At 35.6% G+C, this 19,859-nt stretch overlaps 2 protein-coding genes across 4 annotated transcripts; one reads left to right on the top strand and one right to left on the bottom strand.

Moving 5' to 3' along the window:
- Nucleotides 1-1,428: 1,428 nt before the first annotated feature.
- Nucleotides 1,429-6,569, bottom strand: LOC127622145 (damage-control phosphatase ARMT1). Of its 2 annotated transcripts, none has more exons than XM_052096103.1 (5): nt 6,449-6,569; nt 5,405-5,510; nt 4,964-5,205; nt 4,235-4,400; nt 1,429-3,134 (listed from the first exon to the last, which is right to left on the bottom strand). In XM_052096103.1, the coding sequence occupies exons 3-5, from the start codon at nt 5,077-5,079 to the stop codon at nt 2,355-2,357; spliced, it is 1,062 nt and encodes a 353-aa protein (XP_051952063.1). In that variant the 5' UTR covers nt 5,080-5,205; nt 5,405-5,510; nt 6,449-6,569; the 3' UTR covers nt 1,429-2,354. The 2 variants fall into 2 exon arrangements, with proteins under 2 accessions (XP_051952063.1, XP_051952062.1); XM_052096102.1 differs by lacking the exon at nt 6,449-6,569 and adding an exon at nt 5,897-6,134.
- A 3,138-nt stretch (nt 6,570-9,707) lies between these two features.
- LOC127621691 (zinc finger and BTB domain-containing protein 2-like) lies at nt 9,708-19,324 on the top strand. Of its 2 annotated transcripts, XM_052095407.1 has the most exons (4): nt 9,708-10,097; nt 13,444-13,624; nt 14,142-14,171; nt 15,715-19,324. In XM_052095407.1, exons 2-4 carry the CDS (start codon nt 13,452-13,454, stop codon nt 17,153-17,155), a joined length of 1,644 nt encoding a protein of 547 aa, XP_051951367.1. In that variant the 5' UTR covers nt 9,708-10,097; nt 13,444-13,451; the 3' UTR covers nt 17,156-19,324. The 2 variants fall into 2 exon arrangements, with proteins under 2 accessions (XP_051951367.1, XP_051951368.1); XM_052095408.1 differs by lacking the exon at nt 14,142-14,171 and having other exon boundaries at nt 9,712-10,097; nt 15,715-19,322.
- The last annotated feature ends 535 nt before the right edge of the window (nt 19,325-19,859 follow it).

Here is a 19,859-nt window from a genome sequence, read left to right as displayed (position 1 = left end):
AAAAAAAAATAAAGAAAAGTAAAGCTTACATTAAAATACATTATTTTGGTTATGTGATTAATGCATGCAGAGCCTTGCACAAAGTGACAGATGCACAAAGTGTCATTCTGGCTCAATAAAGTCTCCATCTCCTGCTCATGTGTTAATGGTAAAAACATGCTAGGAAAACAAAAAAACAATTATTTTTTAAATCAATGATTAGACACAATCAAACTAAATCTTGAAGTCTAGTTCAGTGTAGCTCTCGCCATTAACAAGCACAGTCCAGGGATCAAAACTGTGACCTTGATTTTCAGGGGGAAAAACAGCATGTACAAAACCCCTTCTGACCTAAAAACACAAAAAGACAGCATTCAAACATTTATTACATAACACCAATGCTTTGATGGTTCTGGGCCCTTTTCTCTGTACCAGAAAACAGAGGAAAGACACTTTGGAAAACCCATGAAGCATCCACACCAAATAAATAAATAAAAAAATGCTCTGTGAAAGTAAGCAAGTTGCACTCACAGAAAATAGGTCAACAAGGAGCAAGTGTCTGTAACGGGGATCTCAGGGAAACAAATACAAGTTCACCTAAATAGGAGAGGTCCTACAGCACCAGCTACAGTTATCTGGGCATTGAGACCAGTGCATCTGGGGGTTTCAGTCTGGCTGTAAAAACACTGAATGAAAAGGCTTGGAGGGCATTTTACGCCATTAAAATCATGATTCTGTCATATGAAAATAACAGTTTAAACATGGATTAAATTATACACCTTAATCATTAAAGAAATTCTATTATATGGATGTGAAATTTGGGGACCAGTCTTAAATTTTCAAAATTGGAATAAAACTGCAGTAGAAACAAATCAGTCAGAATCAGTGATCATGATATAGAAATAGAGAGAGGAAAATGTAAGAAAGCCTGCAACCTAAAGAAAATAGAGGATGAGAAATACTTCCTTCTCATCTGTCCCAAGTACCACACTGTGAGAAATATTTTCCCCCAAATTTGAAACAATGAAGCCATCATTCCTTATACAGAGTGATAGAGAAAATCCCCTTTATACTTGGAGAGGACAAGACTAATTCAATGCATACATTTAATTCTTATTGTATATATTCTCCTATTTTGTATATATAAAATGTCTTTTTATTCCATTTAATCATTCTTAATATTTAAATGTTCCTTTTTTCACCAGTACTACTAATTGTTGTATATATTATAGTTTTATTATCTTATTTAAAACAGTTTATATTTACATAACCTTAAATTGCTGGCAATACGATACTCCAATTGTCATGCCAATAAAGCTGAATTCAATTGAGAAAATTTGATCATGAGGAGTTTTGCAAATTAATTAAATAAATCTCTTGAACTCACCAAAATTCATTGTTCAATATAATTACTCTAAATATAAATCAAGATTTATAAAAACAAGAAAAAAAAACACAAGAGTCATGTCTTTTGGCTCATTTATTGTTATTCAGTTTCTTTCTAAAATTGTAATTGCATTCAACATTCAAAACAAAGAGTTGGCATTTTATTATTACACGCGTACAGGATTGGACACAATGCCCACCTGGCCCACACTGTTTGCAACATGCTCATAAATAAGCTTAAATAGAAACAGTCATGTTACAATTTTAAACACAATAGACACTGGTACATCAGGTAAACTTGTTTTGTAACAAAGTTCTAGACAATCCAAAGTGTAAACAAGTAACCCTTCAACGTCAAAAGATGCATACTCCCAAAGATTTTCACCAGCCAAAAAGCAAAAGTGTCTCACAAGATATTCAAGTTAGTACATTATTATGATTTAGTTCTTGGCTAAAACAAATCCTTGGAAGGGTTTATGCATTTCATCAACTTGCTTCTGTGTTTTCATTATTGCACTACTAGCAGTATTTTGTTTAAAAAAAAAAACAGAGGATACACTGAAGAACAAAATGTGTTGCACATACAGCCTGAAATGCACAAGGCATATAATTAGAAATTAAAATTCAATGTCAATACCTTTTTTGTTTTTAATGTGCACTATACCCAAACAACACATCTATGGAAACGTATGCATGCGGAGCACAGGCAATTTTCACATCTGTACTTTCTTGTAGTAACCGTACTTGTACAAAATAAAAAGTAGCAGTGCAAACAGATAAATCTTTTAATTAACTAGAAGTGAAAAACAATGTCATGTTTATCTTCAAAAATACATCATTCTAACAAGAAAATAACATCAGTGTTAGATCTTTGTTTGCCATTTGGCAACTGAAGCAGCAGAAAGCAATATCTTTAGCTTGGTCTTCATTTCTTCAGTCACTGAAGAATCTGTATGATTGCAGGGAAAGCTTTTCTTTGAAAAATTACACTACTGTTCTCTGTGTGGACTGGAAAACTGAACCACAGCATATTTGCCATTGGTCATCCAGTTGGGATCCTGACAACTGAGCTTCTCAGCCTGGCCTGGCTGTAAGCCTACCTGAACATTAGCCTTCAATGTTCTGAGACTACAGAGTGGGGCTGGTTGGAACCCTCTCAATGCTTTATCAAACAGAACTGTGTGCTCCCAACTTCTATCACCAGTCAGCTTGCGGTAGTTCAGATCTCCTTTGAACAGAATGAGGTCAGAGCTCTGTAGCATAGTATAAAGATCAGTTGCATCAGCTGCCATATCGCAGAACTCATGCGGCAAGGTCCAAAAAGGGTGGTCGTGGTAGGACCAAGTGCCCTCCTTTATGAAATGCTTCCATTGGACACCGCTTGCTGACATCCAATTATGATTGGCCACCATTGTCTGCATGATGGTCCAATCAAAGTCCTGTTTGGTGACGTCTGAAACGAACCATGGGAAGGACTTGCCATGAAATCTGATTTGCTTGGCAAGTCCGGCAGAAACAAGGAAATCGGCAAGGACCAGATCTGTAATAAGCTCAAAACCAGCATTGTCTAAAACAATGTCAACTCTTGCATGTTTCATCCCTGAGGCTTTACACTCTTGAGCAGCAACCAGTGTAGACCAAACTTTGTTAGAGTCATCTACTAGGATGAAGCGTTGGCGATCAGGAAGAGAATCAAGGGAACTAGATCTTTGAGAGTTGTCCTGACCAGCAGAGATGGACAGATCACACTTGTTTCCCCACAAGGACACCTACAAAAACCCCACAAATAAAACCAAATTACTTAAAGGTGAAGAGTGTATTTTTATTGGAAAATATTCTTGCAATTCCATTTGGTGATGCTAGTGCTGCAGAAAACATAGATTTTAACTTTAACATTCTGATATCACCAATAGTGTAATGGCAATAAAGTACACAAAAACTAGAAGATTCAACTTTACAGAGGTTTAATAATAGTAGTATATTATTATTATATTATTATAAAATGTATAATAATGCTACAGGGAAATATTTGTTGGTCAAAATTTCACCAAATGTAATGTCTGATTTTATCCTAAAATTTGTATATGGCCTACTACTTTATTTTACTGGGTAAGCATGTACTGCCATTAACTTACTTTAAAAAGACTATTAAGACTATTTTAGATGTAATCAGTGACCATACTATTTTTAATATTGCAACTTTTAAAATATTTTACATTTATGCAATCAGTCACAGTGTGCAAGCATAATGTGTGCATCTAACAAATACACTAACCAACATTATTTATATTTATATTCTGGTGTCATCATTGCCCTGTGCTGGGCTGGGCTGATTTTTAGTCCCATCCATCCCTGATGAATCATTTTGCATTTTAATGAACAGTATTTTTTTTTAAGTTTTACTACAAAGGAAAGGAATTGTTTTGCACATGTCTTCAAAACAATAATAAAAAACATTAAATCTTGACATTTCTTGATTCAGGCTTTGTTTAAAGTTTCGAGAGAGTATCGAATTGTCAATTCAGTATCGTGACCCAAACCGAATCTTGAGATGAGTGAATCATCACACCCCAATTGAGACTCCCTTTCCAAAACCAATGATTTCAGGAGTCTAACTTTCTAAAACATTTAAAAGCAGGTGGGAGATTCAATCCCATATATAGAACTCATACAAAACCTTAAGGAAATAAATATCTGATTTACAGTTCTACCCATTTTTGAGGAACAAAACAAAATATGCAAGACCTTGCTTCAAATATAAATTATCCGAGGCATTATTGACTGAAATGCTGACTTTCCATTAACTGGATGTCCCAATAAAGTTTGTATGGAAGTGATCATTCAGTTTTGGCTTCAGCTGGACACCAACCTGGAACAACTTGAGAAAGTGCTCTCGCAGCTGCATCTCCGTCATATTCTCCATGTTGGTGATGAGTTCTTGAAGGTATGTACAGAGGGATTTAATCGCCTCTTGAGATTCAAAGAAGCTTTGCGTCTTTCCCTCCTTAAATACGTCAAATGTACTCATCGGTGGACTTGAGAAACAAAACAAAAAAGTAAATTAAACCATTCAAAACATACAAATACCACAAGGGAGTACAATTAAAAAAATATTTCACCATTTAATCACCCTAATGCAATCACAGATGTGTGTGATTTACATTCTTCTGCAGAAGTGCATAGTGACCAACATTTTTAAGCTCTAAAAAGGCACTATAAAAGGACTCCAGTGATTTAACACGTCTTCTGAAATACAAGTTACATTTTTATTTGTTTTTTTTTTTCAAAACCAACTGGCTGGCTTCAGAGGACATTTTCAACATGCTTTTTGGAGCTTCAAAGTTCTGGTAACCATTCACTTGCATTGTATAGACCTATAAATATTAAATAATCTCCTAAAAATCGTTGTGTTCTGCAGACAAAAGTCATAAGCATCTGGGATGGCATGAGGGTGAGTAAATGATGAGGGAATTTTCAATTTTGAGTGAACTATCCCTTTAACAAAGAAATACTTGTTAAAGGGAAGCCATGGAGCTTTAAGTACATTTAAGATAACACTTTACAAATATCTATAAGAATCGCCTCTGGGTTGTTTTACTTCATATACAGAGCCTCCTGGATCCTCCGGTACATATAGCACTCCATATAGAGCCATGGAGACTTGAACCAGCTGGCAGGTTGCCTGTCCTCCATCAGGTCCTGTTGTCTTTGCATGTACTGGTTCCAGGCCTCTGTGTCCTTAACATTATCAGTCAAAGCCAGCACAGGCTTGTCTGTCTGCAGTTCATTCCTCAGCTTGGACAGGAAGGAAATGGCTCTCTTCTCTGCCTGGACTCCTGTCTGAGGAAACAGATTACTTACAAGTTAAACCTGGGGAAACTGTCAGATCCAAAGACCTCTGGCCCCAAATGATTGATAAACATAGGGGGTAAATAATTGAAGTAAAATAACCTTAGGTGCAAATACACAAAAAATGTAGATGTAATTTTATAGTAAATACAAAATTAAAAAGACATCAACGGTGAAAAGTCCTTTATACCCCTCCATACTCTTTGAAGAAATTGTCCTTATTGCGGTGTAACGTGTCAATCACTTTTGTCAGTATGGTTGGTAGTCTGTCTCTCACAGTCAGATAGGCAAATGACCTAGAATATAAGTGAATAATGGAACAAATTGTGAGCAAATATTATTTAGTTATGCCAATGTCATTACATCCGACAGCAGCATTGCCACTAAAATGAGACACTGGCTGTGTCGCCAAGTTAGCTACCTGGAGTCCTGGACAGCATTTTAGGAATTATAGGCCTATAACGCCAAAAATGCTGTCTAGATAGGCAGCTAGCTAACTAACTAACTAAGTTTAAAGACAGTCATTGACAGGTTTCATCAGACTGCCTAATGAAATAAATGCAGCATAGGCTACATTCAATGTTATTAAACAACACAAACACACACAGAGAGACGATGAATTTCCTAATTATATTCAGATGATGTAAACAGTGGGCATGAAAGCAGTTGTGCAAACACATACCCCTCAAATTTAGCAGAAAGCGACTGCGGAGGAAACATTCCCTGTACCTCCATCTTTGCAAACAGGAAGTGAAGATTTTCAACAGAAACTTTATTTAAGTGTGTTCGGTGACCGATTCACAATGTTATGTGGTACAATAAAAAATTATTTAATTTATAAACTCTCTCCTTCAGTCTGTCGCCTAATGTGTGGATACACACGCAACCTTACGCGCAAAGTGTTTACTTGTCGTTAAAGATTATCAGTCAACTTCAACCATCCAGATCCGTTGACACTAATGTCCTCTTGTGGCCGTGAAAAGAAATGATGGGCGAAAAGCCGTGATGGCTACACAAACATCTCATAACCAGTGTTGGGTGTAATCCTACTACAAAGAAATTGTAATATTTTTAGTCAAAACATAGTGTAATGACTTTTTTAATGGCTGTAAACATCAAACAGTTACTGACTTTCAATTAATGTTTACTTTTAAGTACATTATAGGGTTATGTTTATTTCTAATGATGTTGATTCAACAGAATCAGAATGAGCTTTATTTCCAAATGTACTCACTTTTGAACATGTTTCCACCAGTAATCCTCTTAGCAGTTCTGACTGTCTGTTGTAGTTTCCTTCTATCTGATTTGGAGGCTGAACCATACCAGACAGTTATAGATGTACACAGGATAGACTCAATGACGGCCGAGTAGAACTGTGCCAGCAGCTCCTGTGGCAGGTTGATGTTCCTCAGCTGGCGAAGGAAGTCCAACCTCTGCTGAGCCTTCTTCACAATATGTGGTTGTCCCACTTCAGGTCCTGGGAGATGGTAGAGCACATGAATTATGGCCCTGAAAGGAGTCAATGTGAAGGAGTAATGTGAGGTGCTGAGTGTATAACAATGAACAAAAGAAATATAGACATTATTTTGAGTTTGTTGAGCAGAAAAGTGTTTTAGAAACTTAAAAGTAAAGTAATTAGTAATGTGATTACTTTTTCAATGAAATAATTAGTAAAGTAATCTGATAACAATTTTAGAGGAAATAATTAATTTGTAGTGGATTACTATGTTCAAGTAATTTACCCCAAACTGATCTAAACATGATTCAAACTGTAGGGCCAACATGTCATTTACATCTAAATTTGAATGGCTCAGGATATGCCTTGCTATGACTATGAGATCTTCAATAAGTATCTAAGGGGTTGTTACTGATTTACTGTCAATAATCTGAATCTAGGGTTGCCAACTTGGCCCTGTTAAATTCCTGGACACCTGATCAATGACCGAAAAACGTATTGCTGAAATAAAACATATTATTTATGATTGTTTACTTCTTGTTTGATATGGAAATTACAGCATGCATAGCATATAATTCAATCAAATAACATAAATAAACTCAAAAAATATTTTAGCCTATTTTTAAGATCGATAAGCATTTCAATTTAATTACAAAATTCCCTTCAAATTAACAGAATTAAATAAAACTTAAAATATATATATATATTTTTTATTATTGTTTTATTTTGTTCAAGATCCGATAAATCGATTCAATATGATGGAATTTTTTTATGAAATTGAAATGTGAAAACAAAGTGTCTTTTTTTTACCGATTGTTGTTTTTTACCATAAATTTAACAATAATTTACTGTAAAAAGTACATGTACTCTCTTGTTAAACATAATTGTTTACCATTAATTATATAGTAAAATCATAATTTTTACATAGAAAAAAGGTCATTTTTACAACATTTTACCGTGAATTTTCATGTATTGTCTTTTAAAATATATTATAATTTTTTATTTTAAGGTAACTGCCTGGTAACCATTTCACTTTTTTATGTTTTTCACTGTAGCATTTTTACAGACTTTTACCGTTAAAATTACGGATTTTTTGCAGTGCACCAAGGGTGCTTTGTTGGTATCGGTCATTTACTGTATACTAACTTCTAGACTTCTCTTACATTTTTGTAGTCTGTCAGCAATTTTTCTTAGACTACAACATTTTGTTATTTAAGAATGCTAATATGATTTTCAGAAACTGGTAACCATTCTCCCAAATGTCTTTGTCACCAGACAACATGGCCCTAACAGACAGCTTGTTTACTCTGTATGGAGACACCACTCCCCAACTTCCCTTTCCTTGTTCTTTTTTGCAAAACCCACAACTTTATCTGAAACTGACATCCTCATTTTACACACTAAAATGCCCAGGTTTTTTTAGACTATTATATTTTGCTAATATTTTCTCACATTTTTTGTGAATAACACACACAATTCTGTATTTGTGCATGTCATTCCCCCATGCTTCCTGACATCTCTGGCAGGCCTGGTCATGCCAGTTCACATCCTGTCCACTAAAGTATAATGAAAACTCAGTACCTCTGGACACAAGTAAGGTGAATCTTTTTTACTATATCCATTTGCACTGCTCAAAATAAAATGGAACCAATTATATACTCAGGGTCATTCACAAAAAGTACCTGTTGTTAGGGAAAATGATCTCTCTTACAACAAAATGTAGCTGTTGTAAGACTAAACAGTATCATTATAAGAAAATATAACAAATAAAATAAAGTTTGGCTGAAAACTAGAGGGTTACATTCATTTGTTAATATGAAATTCCTTGATTAATTAGAACAAAAACACAAGAGCCTTACAAAGGATACAATGAGGCTTTTAAAAGGAAATAAAGTCAAATGTTTCCATTTGTTCAGCAACCTTACAGTAGCCATGCAGCACATCAAATGTTTTATCCCCTTTTTCCTGAAACACCTTAGTAAATAAAAGAGGTTTTCAATTGAATGTTTTTTGGAGTAAAATGTTGATTGACATTGATCCCAATATTTAATGACTGCAAGGAAATCAAAAACAACAACTTGTGCAATATAATAACATACTGCTGCAAATACATAAACACACAGGTAAAATCTAAGTTTAAAAAGCAGTTTGTCTTAATATTGCAATAATAGCTCTCCAATATATAGTAACTTCCATCACATGATATTTTTGTATGATTAGGGTACAACAGGGTTTGATTCAAGTTTGACTTTGAGGTAATCCGATCAAATATTTAATCATTTTTAAATGTTGTACATTTATGTAGCTTATATAAATCCCTAAAATTATCCCATTTATTTACTTTTTAGGCAAAATAATTATAATTTTCAGTTTTTTTAAATGTGAATAAATCAAAAGTTTTTTTAAAATAACCATTCAGTAAGTAATGGTTATTTAATGGGGTAAGTGTTAGGGTTCAAAATAAATACATAAAACAACCATCCGTTATGTTTTATTTTCACACGAATTATGTTGCTCCATCAAATATATATATATATATATATATATATATATATATATATATATATATATATATATATATATATATATATATATATTAAACCTTGATACAATTTGTGACCAAGGTTGTGACCAGTAAAAAAAATAAAAAATAAAAATCTTTAAGGTGTGCCTTTACTCCCATTCTACACTATTCCATTCACAAATAAATGTATTTTAAAGCACGGAATTTAATTAATTATTTAATAAATGTAATAAAACGTTTTTTGTAATTATATAACATTTTCAGACAAATGAAACCAGCCAGTATTAAAAACACATAGTTGGAAAAAAATATTGTTAAAATATAATAAACTTAATTGCGTTTATTGTTGCCTGTGAGATCATCGGGCTTTACATTATAAGCTTATTTCTTATGTGTTCATTTATCCGGAGTAAATGTAGAGTCTGTCAACTGAAATGCAAACACTCCTGCCTCATGCATCTGTCTCGATACGTTATCTTCATGTGGGGGTGGGTAGGGTGACCTACGGCTATCTAGCTCCACCAAAATCCGGTTATGTGTAACGTTCACCAACGAGACATTTCATTTCTCATGAATGAACGATTGCCCAAAATTCATATCGTATCGTAAACACGAGAGAGAGGGGAATGACAACATAACGTTCACTACTTCTATTTGGCGGCTATTACCGCCAAAGACCGTTTGTTTTGGCACCCCAGGGAAGTGGGTTTTACAACCACTGTTTCTAAGCCCTTTTAGACAGTCATGTGATTGTAACGTAACCCGACCGGAAAACACCGACGACGACGACCATCGCCGCAAATGCAGCGTTTGAGAGGAACAGAGCAGCTGCGAGTCCAACGGACGAGTCTCCCGGTAAAAGACAACAACTCGCCAAACTCCACACGCTCGAGCGGAGGAAAGGTACGTGTGTGCTTACACATATCAGTGTTTATCGTTGACTGATTGTTTTCTGTATTTGTTTCTTCTTAGTTTAGGAAATGTATTCGATGACCACCCCTTCCCCCCCGTGCGCGTGCGTGTGTGTGTCCGTTTCACGAAGCTCCGTTTATCTTTGCTTCTCGTTGAGCAGATGCTCGCTAACCTCCGATCTCGGGTTTTATAGCTGTAAAGGTTGTTAATTATTCTACTATGCTCGCCATATGGTCGCTGGATCATGTGCTGGGTGAGCATTGAACGTCTTCGCGTTTCAGTTTTTGACGGTTTATTTTCTACAGATTGCGGAAGTGGTCGGTCTCTGCGGGAGATCTGTCCCTTCCACGTGTCTCCGTAGTGGGCGGAGACAGTTTACAACACCACAATGAGAGCAAGCTATACTGTTTGAATTGTAAAAATACAGATCTAAAGAAACATATTTAAACTGTTTATAAAACTACTTGGGGAAACTGTCACTATTTGTTTATTGTGACAATATCAGTTGATCTCTAAACACTGGGTGACTGAAGTAGACAACAAGTTAGTTAATTGACTGTTTGCATGGTGAAGAAATGCCTTATTTATTGTAATCCTTATCCATGGCTTTGCAACAGTACAGCCTGTGCTGTCAGAGGCATTTGTGATTGTGTCTGTAGGCTATGTGGACACATTCTCCTCTCAAGTGAGGTTGAGTGTGGTGGAAGCCTCAGAAATGCTGTCTAAAGAGCCAATCATGTGACACAAAGCCTGAGGTTGACATTTAGGGTAATGGACATAACTGAGTGGCCGTTCAAGGTGCAGAGGTTGTTAAGGTGATCCTGGTAGATGAGGGTTAATAACCTCACAAGTCAAGCTTGGTGATCAGGGTTCAGAGGTTTGGCCCTATGCCATTATTGAGCACTCCTTTGGGGCTGTGTTGTCAGGGTTACAACATAAATTGATCACATGGTTGTAGTCCAGTGTCTTGATAACTGGTTAGTTGCCTTAAATATTATGTCTAATAAAGCTATTAGCAAGCTCTTAAAACTCAAGTGGCATGATGATTTAAAAATGTTCACTTAATCTGGTTGTATTCTCAGTCATATTGATTTTTACTGAGTATACAATTTTCTCCTATTATTTTATGTTTTCTTTTTTTGGTTAAGTCCGTAACCTTATTAATGAGCAAAGGTAATGTGTGTGTGTGTGTGTGTGTGTGTGTGTGTGTGTGTGTGTGTGTGTGTGTGTGTGTGTGTGTGTGTAATTGTAAGTAAACTGATTTGTTTTATTGTTCTAAGTTTAATTAACTTTTTCAGTTTAACTGAAATTGGGCAGGGGATTTCTATTTCTCAACATGATTTGCATGGCACGAGTAAATGTTAATGTGACTTTGTGCAAGATGAATGTAAAGGGTGTTTAATGTTTTGTTGTGTTATTAAAGGAATAGTTCACCCAAAAATTACAATTCAGTCATTGTTTACTCACCCCTGTGTTGTTATAACCCTATATGTCTTTCTTTCTTTTTTAACACAAAGGGAGAAATTGTGAAAAAATGTTGTGCTCAGTGATGTCATACAATGGCAGTTTATGGTGACCACATCTTCAAGCTTCAAAAGAACAAAAAAATCATTCTCATGATTGTTATGAAAGCATACGATAAGGTTTGGTGAGAAACAATCTGAAATTGAATAAGTTATTTAGTGAAAATTTTCACTGACCATTGATCTTCTGTGCACATTCTTGATCGGGAACGAGAGCAACAGTTCATGAAGCCCCCTGCGGCATTGGGGCATTCAAGCAAAAACATTGTTTTATTTAAAAGCAGGTCCGCCACAGCGATAGTGACAGAAGAACACAACACAGCTGCACACAAAACAGAGAACAGAACTTTCTAAACCTGTCTGAAGAGTTTGTAGTCGAAGAATTGATGCATTTCTATGCCTAGCCTTATTTTTTTAGTAGTTGGACCAGTGCCAGTTTACAGTGGACGAAGTTACCGTGCGATGTTAAAAATAGAAAACAAGCAATTGATAGAATGTATCGTGGCTCGTCACTGCTGGTTAGGACAAAAATACATTTTATTGCGTATTTTTTGCCATCAAGTTAAGACTGTGGCTGCCTGTTGCCTCTATGTTTCTGTTTGATTTCCAAGGACTCCAAAAAATAAGGCTGGGCATAGAAATGCATAAATTCTTCAACTACAAACTCTTCAGACATGTTTAGTAAGTTCTATTCTCTGTTTTGTGTGCAGCTTTGTTGTGCTCTGTTGTCACTATCACTGTGGCAGAACTTGTTTTAAAAGTTTTCGCTTGAACGCCCGTTAAGATGGGGGCTTCATGAACAGTTGCTCTCATGCCCTATCATGAAGGAAAATAATGGTCAGTGAACATTTTCACTAAATAATACATTCGATTTCAGTTTGTTTCAAGGCAAACCTTATCGTATGCTTTCATGACAATCATGATTCTCATGGAATAATTTATTACACTTCTGAATTATACTTTTTTGTTCTTTTGAAGCTTGAAGATGTAGTCACCATAAACAGTATTACATCACTTAGCACATAGTTTTTTCACAATTTCTTCATTTGTGTTAAGAAAAAGAAAGTCTTATAGGGTTATAACACAGGGGTGGGGTGAGTAAACAATGACTGAATTTTAATGTTTGGGTGAACTAATCCTTCAAGAAGAGTTTCTGTTATGTTGGAGTTTTGGGTTTACCATTATGGTGAATTGTAGAGCTTGAGCTTTGTTTGAGGACAGGTACAAGATAATATTTTTCTATATTGCTTTCCTCACTGAGCAATCGTTATGCTAATCAAAGCACAGTGTTAGCAATAGCATGCATTCAGCATTGTAACATTCATTATATTAGTGTACTATTTTGAGCTATGTTTTCTCTCCTTGAAGTATTTAAGTTGAGATTACTTGTTAATTTTAAGCTCAGCCAAAGAGTTAAATTTAAGTGTTAGCTTACTCAATATTTCATTCATGTTTAGTAAAGAAAATCTAAATCTGACTTTTTTTTTGGACCAAATATTGAATTGATTGGTCTTATATAATGTTCATTGTGTATATTACTGTTTTATATACTATATTGTGTATATTACCTTTTAAAACTACCTTGATCTTGCCATGAAAATAGCCAGTGATGCTGATATGGCAATACAAATAAATAAATAAATGTTTTTTGGTGATAGTTGTATTAAAGTATTTTTTTCACTGATGAATTCCATGGCAAAAGACATACAAACTTAAAGGTCGTCTTTTGCTTTTTTTTTCTTTCTTTTCTTGTGGTGCATTGTGGTCTGTAGTAGACAGGAAGTTGACTCTCATCTCTGGCCCTTTTTGTGTAGGTGGAAATATGGAGCTGGCCAATCATGGTCTTATCCTTCTGCAGCAGCTCAATGCGCAGAGGGAGTTTGGCTTCCTGTGTGACTGCACGGTGGCCATCGGTGACGTCTTTTTCAAAGCACACAAGGCCGTACTGGCCGCATTCTCGAACTACTTTAGAATGCTATTTATACACCAGGACAGGTAACATGGTCCACACCTAGTTTTTACACACCAAACAAACATTTATCCTTTGTTTTTAAACAACCATTTTGTGTCTAAACTTTTTTTATTTTATTTTTTTATTAAAAAAATAGGTAACATGGTCCACACCTTGTTTTTACACACCAAACATACATTTTTCCTTTGTTTTTAAACATCTAGTTTGTCTAAATTTTATTTTATTTTTTTACTAAAAACAATTCACTCAGTAATATTTGCATTTATGTTGCGCAGACACCTAGCGGTTTAGATGTACATTTACAGACTGAAAACAATTAGACATTGTAAAAATGCGCTATTTGCAGTCAGCCATAATTGTTTTATTATTGAGATAAAGCGAGTAATATTTGGCTGGTAATATGATCTCAACATGCGCTCATGAATAAATTAAACAAAATTACAATTTCTTTCCGTTTAAAAAATTAGCAATGTGCAAAAAATTCACTTGGTGCCCCTTTAAATTGCAATCAAATGTGTTTTGTTTTTCTCAATGGATTAGGCACAACTCATCGCTCAGGTATATAATAAGGTTTGTACTAAAAGAAATGGTTCATCCAGAAATGATAATTCTCTCATCATCTATTCACCCTTATGTCATCTCAGACTCTTATGACTTTCTTCTATTGGACTAGTGATGGGAATCACAAAGAATTTAATGGTTCTGGTTTTGATTCCTCTTAACGGTTCCAGTAACAATTCTTGTAGTACTTTTTCTAAATAATTATTTGGAAATGAGAAATGCAATTCTTATTGTATTTACTACCCTCTGCTACAGAGCAGAAATAACAAATCAGAAGGCAATGCATACTTGTAAAAGATTTGTTTTTAGAGACATAAATACAATCCAATAATAGATATTTTGAATAAACAAATCTTAACAAACAAGGAATGTGATGGCATATTTTATTTATTAATTTATATCTTTATAAAATTCTTATTACAACAAAACTCATGTATCTTTTATTACACATTGACATATGAACAATCAGTCAGTAACTGCACTGCTTTATTAAAGTCTCACAGGTCTAAATTAACATGACATTATAGTAACAGTTCCAGTGACTTCAGGCTTGTGAGATTTCAACAGTTCTCATTCATTATGAGATGGACATTCATAACTTGTGCGTAAGTAAAGGATTACTTCTATACTGGGCAATAACAGAAGCGCTGTATGTTTTGTGCTGTAGATTCAAATGAGCTTTCTCATAAGACACAAATCAAAATACACTGGAATAGAAAATTCAGTGTTTTATACTGAGTCAGCAGATGGCAGCGTTGCTGCAGAAAAGAAACTCTGTCTGAGTATTTTAGTAAGGTGTTTATGCTGCATCGGTGGAAAATTGCAACAGAACCGAAAGTCATGAAGATCATATGATTCCGATATTTTTTTAAAGAATGGAACCAGTATTGGAAAAGAACCGGTTCTTGGTTCCTAACCGTATATAGAATACAAACAAAGATTTTTTGGAGGATATATGATATCAGTTTGTCCATACAATACAAGTTAATGGGGTCCAAAAATGTCAAGCTCCAAAAAGGACATAAAGGAAATGCATATGACTCAAGTGGTTTAATCCATGTCTTCTGAAGCGATGTCTACATTCAGTTTCGACTGAGAAACCGACCAAAACTCCTTTTTCCTATAAAGCTTGACATCTCAAGTCTCCTTGGTACGATCATGATTTGAAGCTTGATTACACTTCCTCATGCTTGATGCATGCGCAAGACTTATAGTGAAAAAGGAGTTGCATCTTGGTCTGTTTCTCACCCAAAATTGATTGTATCGATATTACCTTTATGCTGCCTTAATGTCCTTTTTGGAGCTTGAAGGTTTTGGACCCCATTGACTTGTATTGTATGGATAAACACACACATCACATATCCTTCAAAAATCTTTGGATTTCACAGAAGAAAGTAAGTCATACAAGTTTGAGACTGCATAAGGGTGAATAAATGAGAGAATAATAATTTTTTGAGGGTGAACTATCACTTTAATTAATGCTAAAAACAAGCATTAAAGCACAAAGTTTTCTCCAATGTTTGAATATTTTTTTCTTTGTCCTTTCCTCCAGTGACTGTGTTCGCTTGAAGCCTGGAGACATTCAGCCAGACATCTTCAGCTACCTCCTCAATCTAATGTATACTGGCAAACTAGCAACACAGCTTATAGATCCGGCTCGTCTGGAGCAGGGTGTGAAGTTTCTCCACGCCTACCCTCTCATTCAGGAGGCCAGTCTAACCAGCCATTCAGCTTTCTCTCACCCTGAGGTCAGCCTTCCCCTCTCCTCCTCTCTTTATGGCATTCAGATATCAGACCAACAGGCCTCGATCGCAAACCCAGCAAGAACGCATTTGTTTTCCCCATTTGACTTGGAAGGTAGCGGTTTGCTCGATGGGAAGTCAGTCAACACAAATAAAGCTGCTACCTCACTGACAAGGCCTGGGTCTAGGTACAGACACACCCTGTCAGAAACGGAGGTAGAGGCATCTGCAAGCACAAGTCAGTTTCTGAAAGAAAGCACTGAGATGGAAACATCTGCAGGTGAGGCCCCAACTTGCTCCTTGAACACCAACACAATTCTACATGTGAAGCCCAGTATAATGAGAAGAAGTTTTTCTATGAGAAAGCATTACACGTGCCATGTTTGCAGCGTCCGCTTTCCCCAGCGAGGAGCCTTACGAGAACACCTGCTCTTACACACTCAGGCGATGCTCCCTCTGGTGTTAGAGCCAGGCGGTGCAGCTTCCCCCATGGCTACTGGAGGTGCTGCAACACCAGAGGTGGAGGAAGTTTTTAGAGGCGGTGAAGCCGCTGCAGCCACCCCTGTCATCGTGGACATTGCTGGCGATAGCGAGCAGCCTCTATACTCTAAAGACTCGCAACATGCTGAAACTGCAATGCCCGTCCCTACAACAATGGCAGTCAGCCTGTATACAATGCAGTCACAGGCGGACACGCCTCCTCCGTCCGATATTGCTGACATCGACAACTTGGAGGGTGCAGCAGACATGGAGAGGGAAGTGAAGCGAAGGAAATATGAGTGCTCCACTTGTGGGCGCAAGTTCATTCAGAAGAGCCACTGGAGAGAGCACATGTATATCCACACAGGCAAGCCCTACCGCTGTAGCGCCTGTGGCAAAAGCTTCTGTCGTGCCAACCAGGCGGCGCGACACGTTTGCATGAATCAGGGCTCAGAGCCAGCGTACACCATGGTGGACCGACAGAGCATGGAGCTGTGTGCAGCTGATGACTCCAGCCAGATGGAGGCACTGTTTCTTGGATCATCAGGGAGACCTTACAAATGCAATGTGTGCGAAATGACCTTCTCCAGCCCCAGTGAGGTAATCAAACACCTGTGCTTCAACCAGGCGGCACTCACAGGTGGGGCAGCGATAGGAATGGGAGTCATTGGGCTGAACAGTGACAACCTGGCCAAAGATGAAGGTTCGGATTCATCCAGTGGTGGGGCGTTGATAACACCCATCAAAACCGAGGAGTGTTTTGTGGAATAGTTCCATATGCATCCACTTCAAAGTATTGTTTTTTAATGTATTGCATTTGAATTGTTTGGGGGTAAATTATAATCAGAAGTTAAGCTAACAGTACATATGGGAATTCCACATCTACTGAAAAGTACTTCTACTTTCTGTGTTATGCATTTTAACACTTATAAATTTGGTTACTATATTTATAACAGATTTAAAATATGATTATTCCACTGAGATGCAGAATTTAACGCTTCACTTCATTTTAGATTTCTTTCAAGGTTTTTATTGGTTTACTCATTTGCACAGTTTGTATTGCGGTTCAAGCTCTTCCTTTGTCTACAGGAAAATGATGTAGTGAACTGTTGGAATCCTACATGTTCATTACGTAGTGCAGATCGGATGCAGATTAGATATTAGGTTGCATTTGGTAATTCAATAAAATGTTTAATCAAGAAAATCCTTAGTTTGTGACTGTCCAGGTGGAATCACCAGTCATTTTAATATAAAGAAAATCATAATATCTCTGAATGTAATTTTCTGGGCAGCTATGTTCTGAGCTTGATTTATGGAACAAGTATCCTTTACGTTACACCAGTTTTGGACATGCAATATCAGCATCAAAGAGTTATTCTAGGGTAGAGGATCAGTCAACTTTATCTGTCAGTGTCTCCAAGGAGTAACATTGATCTCACAGAATTTTTGCTCGAGATATTTTTCTTTCTGACGGTGTTTCGTATTGCTTTGTGTTAGCAAGAGAAAGACATGTTTAACATAATGTTGATTATTTTATATTTGAGATAACGTGACCCACAATATACAGGTATTTACCCAATTATTATTTTCTTGCAGTTTGTCAGTTTTTTACATTGTTGTTTTTGTGCCAATACCACATAAATGAAAAACATCGATGCCATAAAACATCTTTTTTTTTTGCTTTCATTTTGGTTAAACATGTTTAGAGTTGGGCTGTTGCTGTGCATGAATTTAGATAATACTGTGGATGATTTTACAAGTGTGTACATAACATTGCTTAAAGGGAGATATTTCTGTCATGTTCGCCAATTACATTTTAATTATTTTTTTGCCATCAAATGAGTTGCTTGAATATGCTCTTAAATTCCTTATTTTTTTAGTTTTATATAACTGCAGCGCTGCATTTACAAAGAATTTTATAATCTCAAAAGTTGCATATTGCTAATTGCATTTATTGTAGGCAATTATCCATTTTAGTGTAGCACAAGTTTATGTGTACTTGTTTATATGTAATGGCTGTCTTTTGTTGAAGACATTCGTTCATTTTAATAAAACTGATAGTGAGGTTACGCTGTTAAAGCACTGAAATCTACTAAAGAACCCTCACTTTGATTAATATATTTGTTTTTTATCAGGAACCTTCAATCATTTTAAACCAGAGCTATTTACATTCAGTGCTAAATATTTCTCATTGTTTCTAATTGTAAAGATATTGTAGGAATATATTTTACAGGGCACTGTGAGTTAAGTTACTACTGAATAACGAATTAATGCCAGGAAATATTCATTTGTTTTTTTACAACCAGGTTTTATTTTTTTAACTGTGCCTAAAATTAATCTGGCCAAGGCCTCCTATGTTTGATCAAATGTGTAATTTAATGCCTTTTTCTATTATATTGTTACAGTTCTTTATTTTTTGTACATTTGCAAATTGTAATTCTTTGAGTCAGTTATAGGGAGGGGAGAGGGCAGCCCCTCAATCGCACAAACCCCATTGCCAAGACAAACATACTGTGATCTCTCGCTCCTCAGGAACATGAACAGTTGTCTCTGGAAAAAAATACTTTCTTTTCATTTTCATTGTGAATAATAAATCCTTATGTTTTTTGAAGAGTGCACTTTTCTTCTTAAATATCGTTATTATGCAAGTATGCATTATTCTCTGCTAGAAACAAAGTTGTACAGTCATAAGTTAGTAGAAATGATGCTCACAAACACCAACCTTACCTTCTACCTAACATGAGGTCAAGAATTTTGCCTTTGAAACCTCTCCCCATATTAATAGTTATGGAAATAAACACTATTACTGTGATGTAAAATGGGCTATCACTGCTACTTTTATTTAAAAGTATGTGTACACTTACATACACCGGCTATGCACCAATTATGCTTAATAAACCTACTATGTGTATCGTCATGTTAACACCTTAAAAGGCTTTTTCAGATTTTTTTGATGTGCAGGGTTGGGGAGTAACAGAATACATGTAATAGGATTATGTATTTAGAATACAAAATTTAAGTAACTATTCAACTACAATTACAATTTTAATTTTTGGTAATTAGAATAGTTACATTAAAAACATATTTTGATAACAAAAGAGATTTCTTTGCATTTTATTTTCATTTGTTACATTTTAATATTTAGTCCTTTCAGATGGAAAACATTTATCCATATAAATTATATGATCTAAAGTGCATTTGAACAGCGGTGAAACATTTTCTTATGATGTGTTACATTCATACGAGCAGACAGATAAGTAAGTTTAGAGCAGCAGAAACAAATAAACCTTGTGCAAATTATCATATGAACATTTAGGTTTATGCTAGGCTAAAATGCTATTTCTAGCCATTTTGCATGCACATTTTAACAGGCATAAAAATTATTTTAATCAAGAAAATCTGTTAAATAAAAAAAATATTCTCTAGCAATATTAGTACAAACTAGGGCAAACATCTTATTCTTGATCAGAAATGT

Source organism: Xyrauchen texanus, chromosome 28 (genome assembly GCF_025860055.1).
Source record: "Xyrauchen texanus isolate HMW12.3.18 chromosome 28, RBS_HiC_50CHRs, whole genome shotgun sequence".
NCBI lineage: Eukaryota > Metazoa > Chordata > Actinopteri > Cypriniformes > Catostomidae > Xyrauchen > Xyrauchen texanus.
Note: the sequence above shows the minus strand (reverse complement) of the source record. Positions and strands in the feature narration are given on the sequence as shown.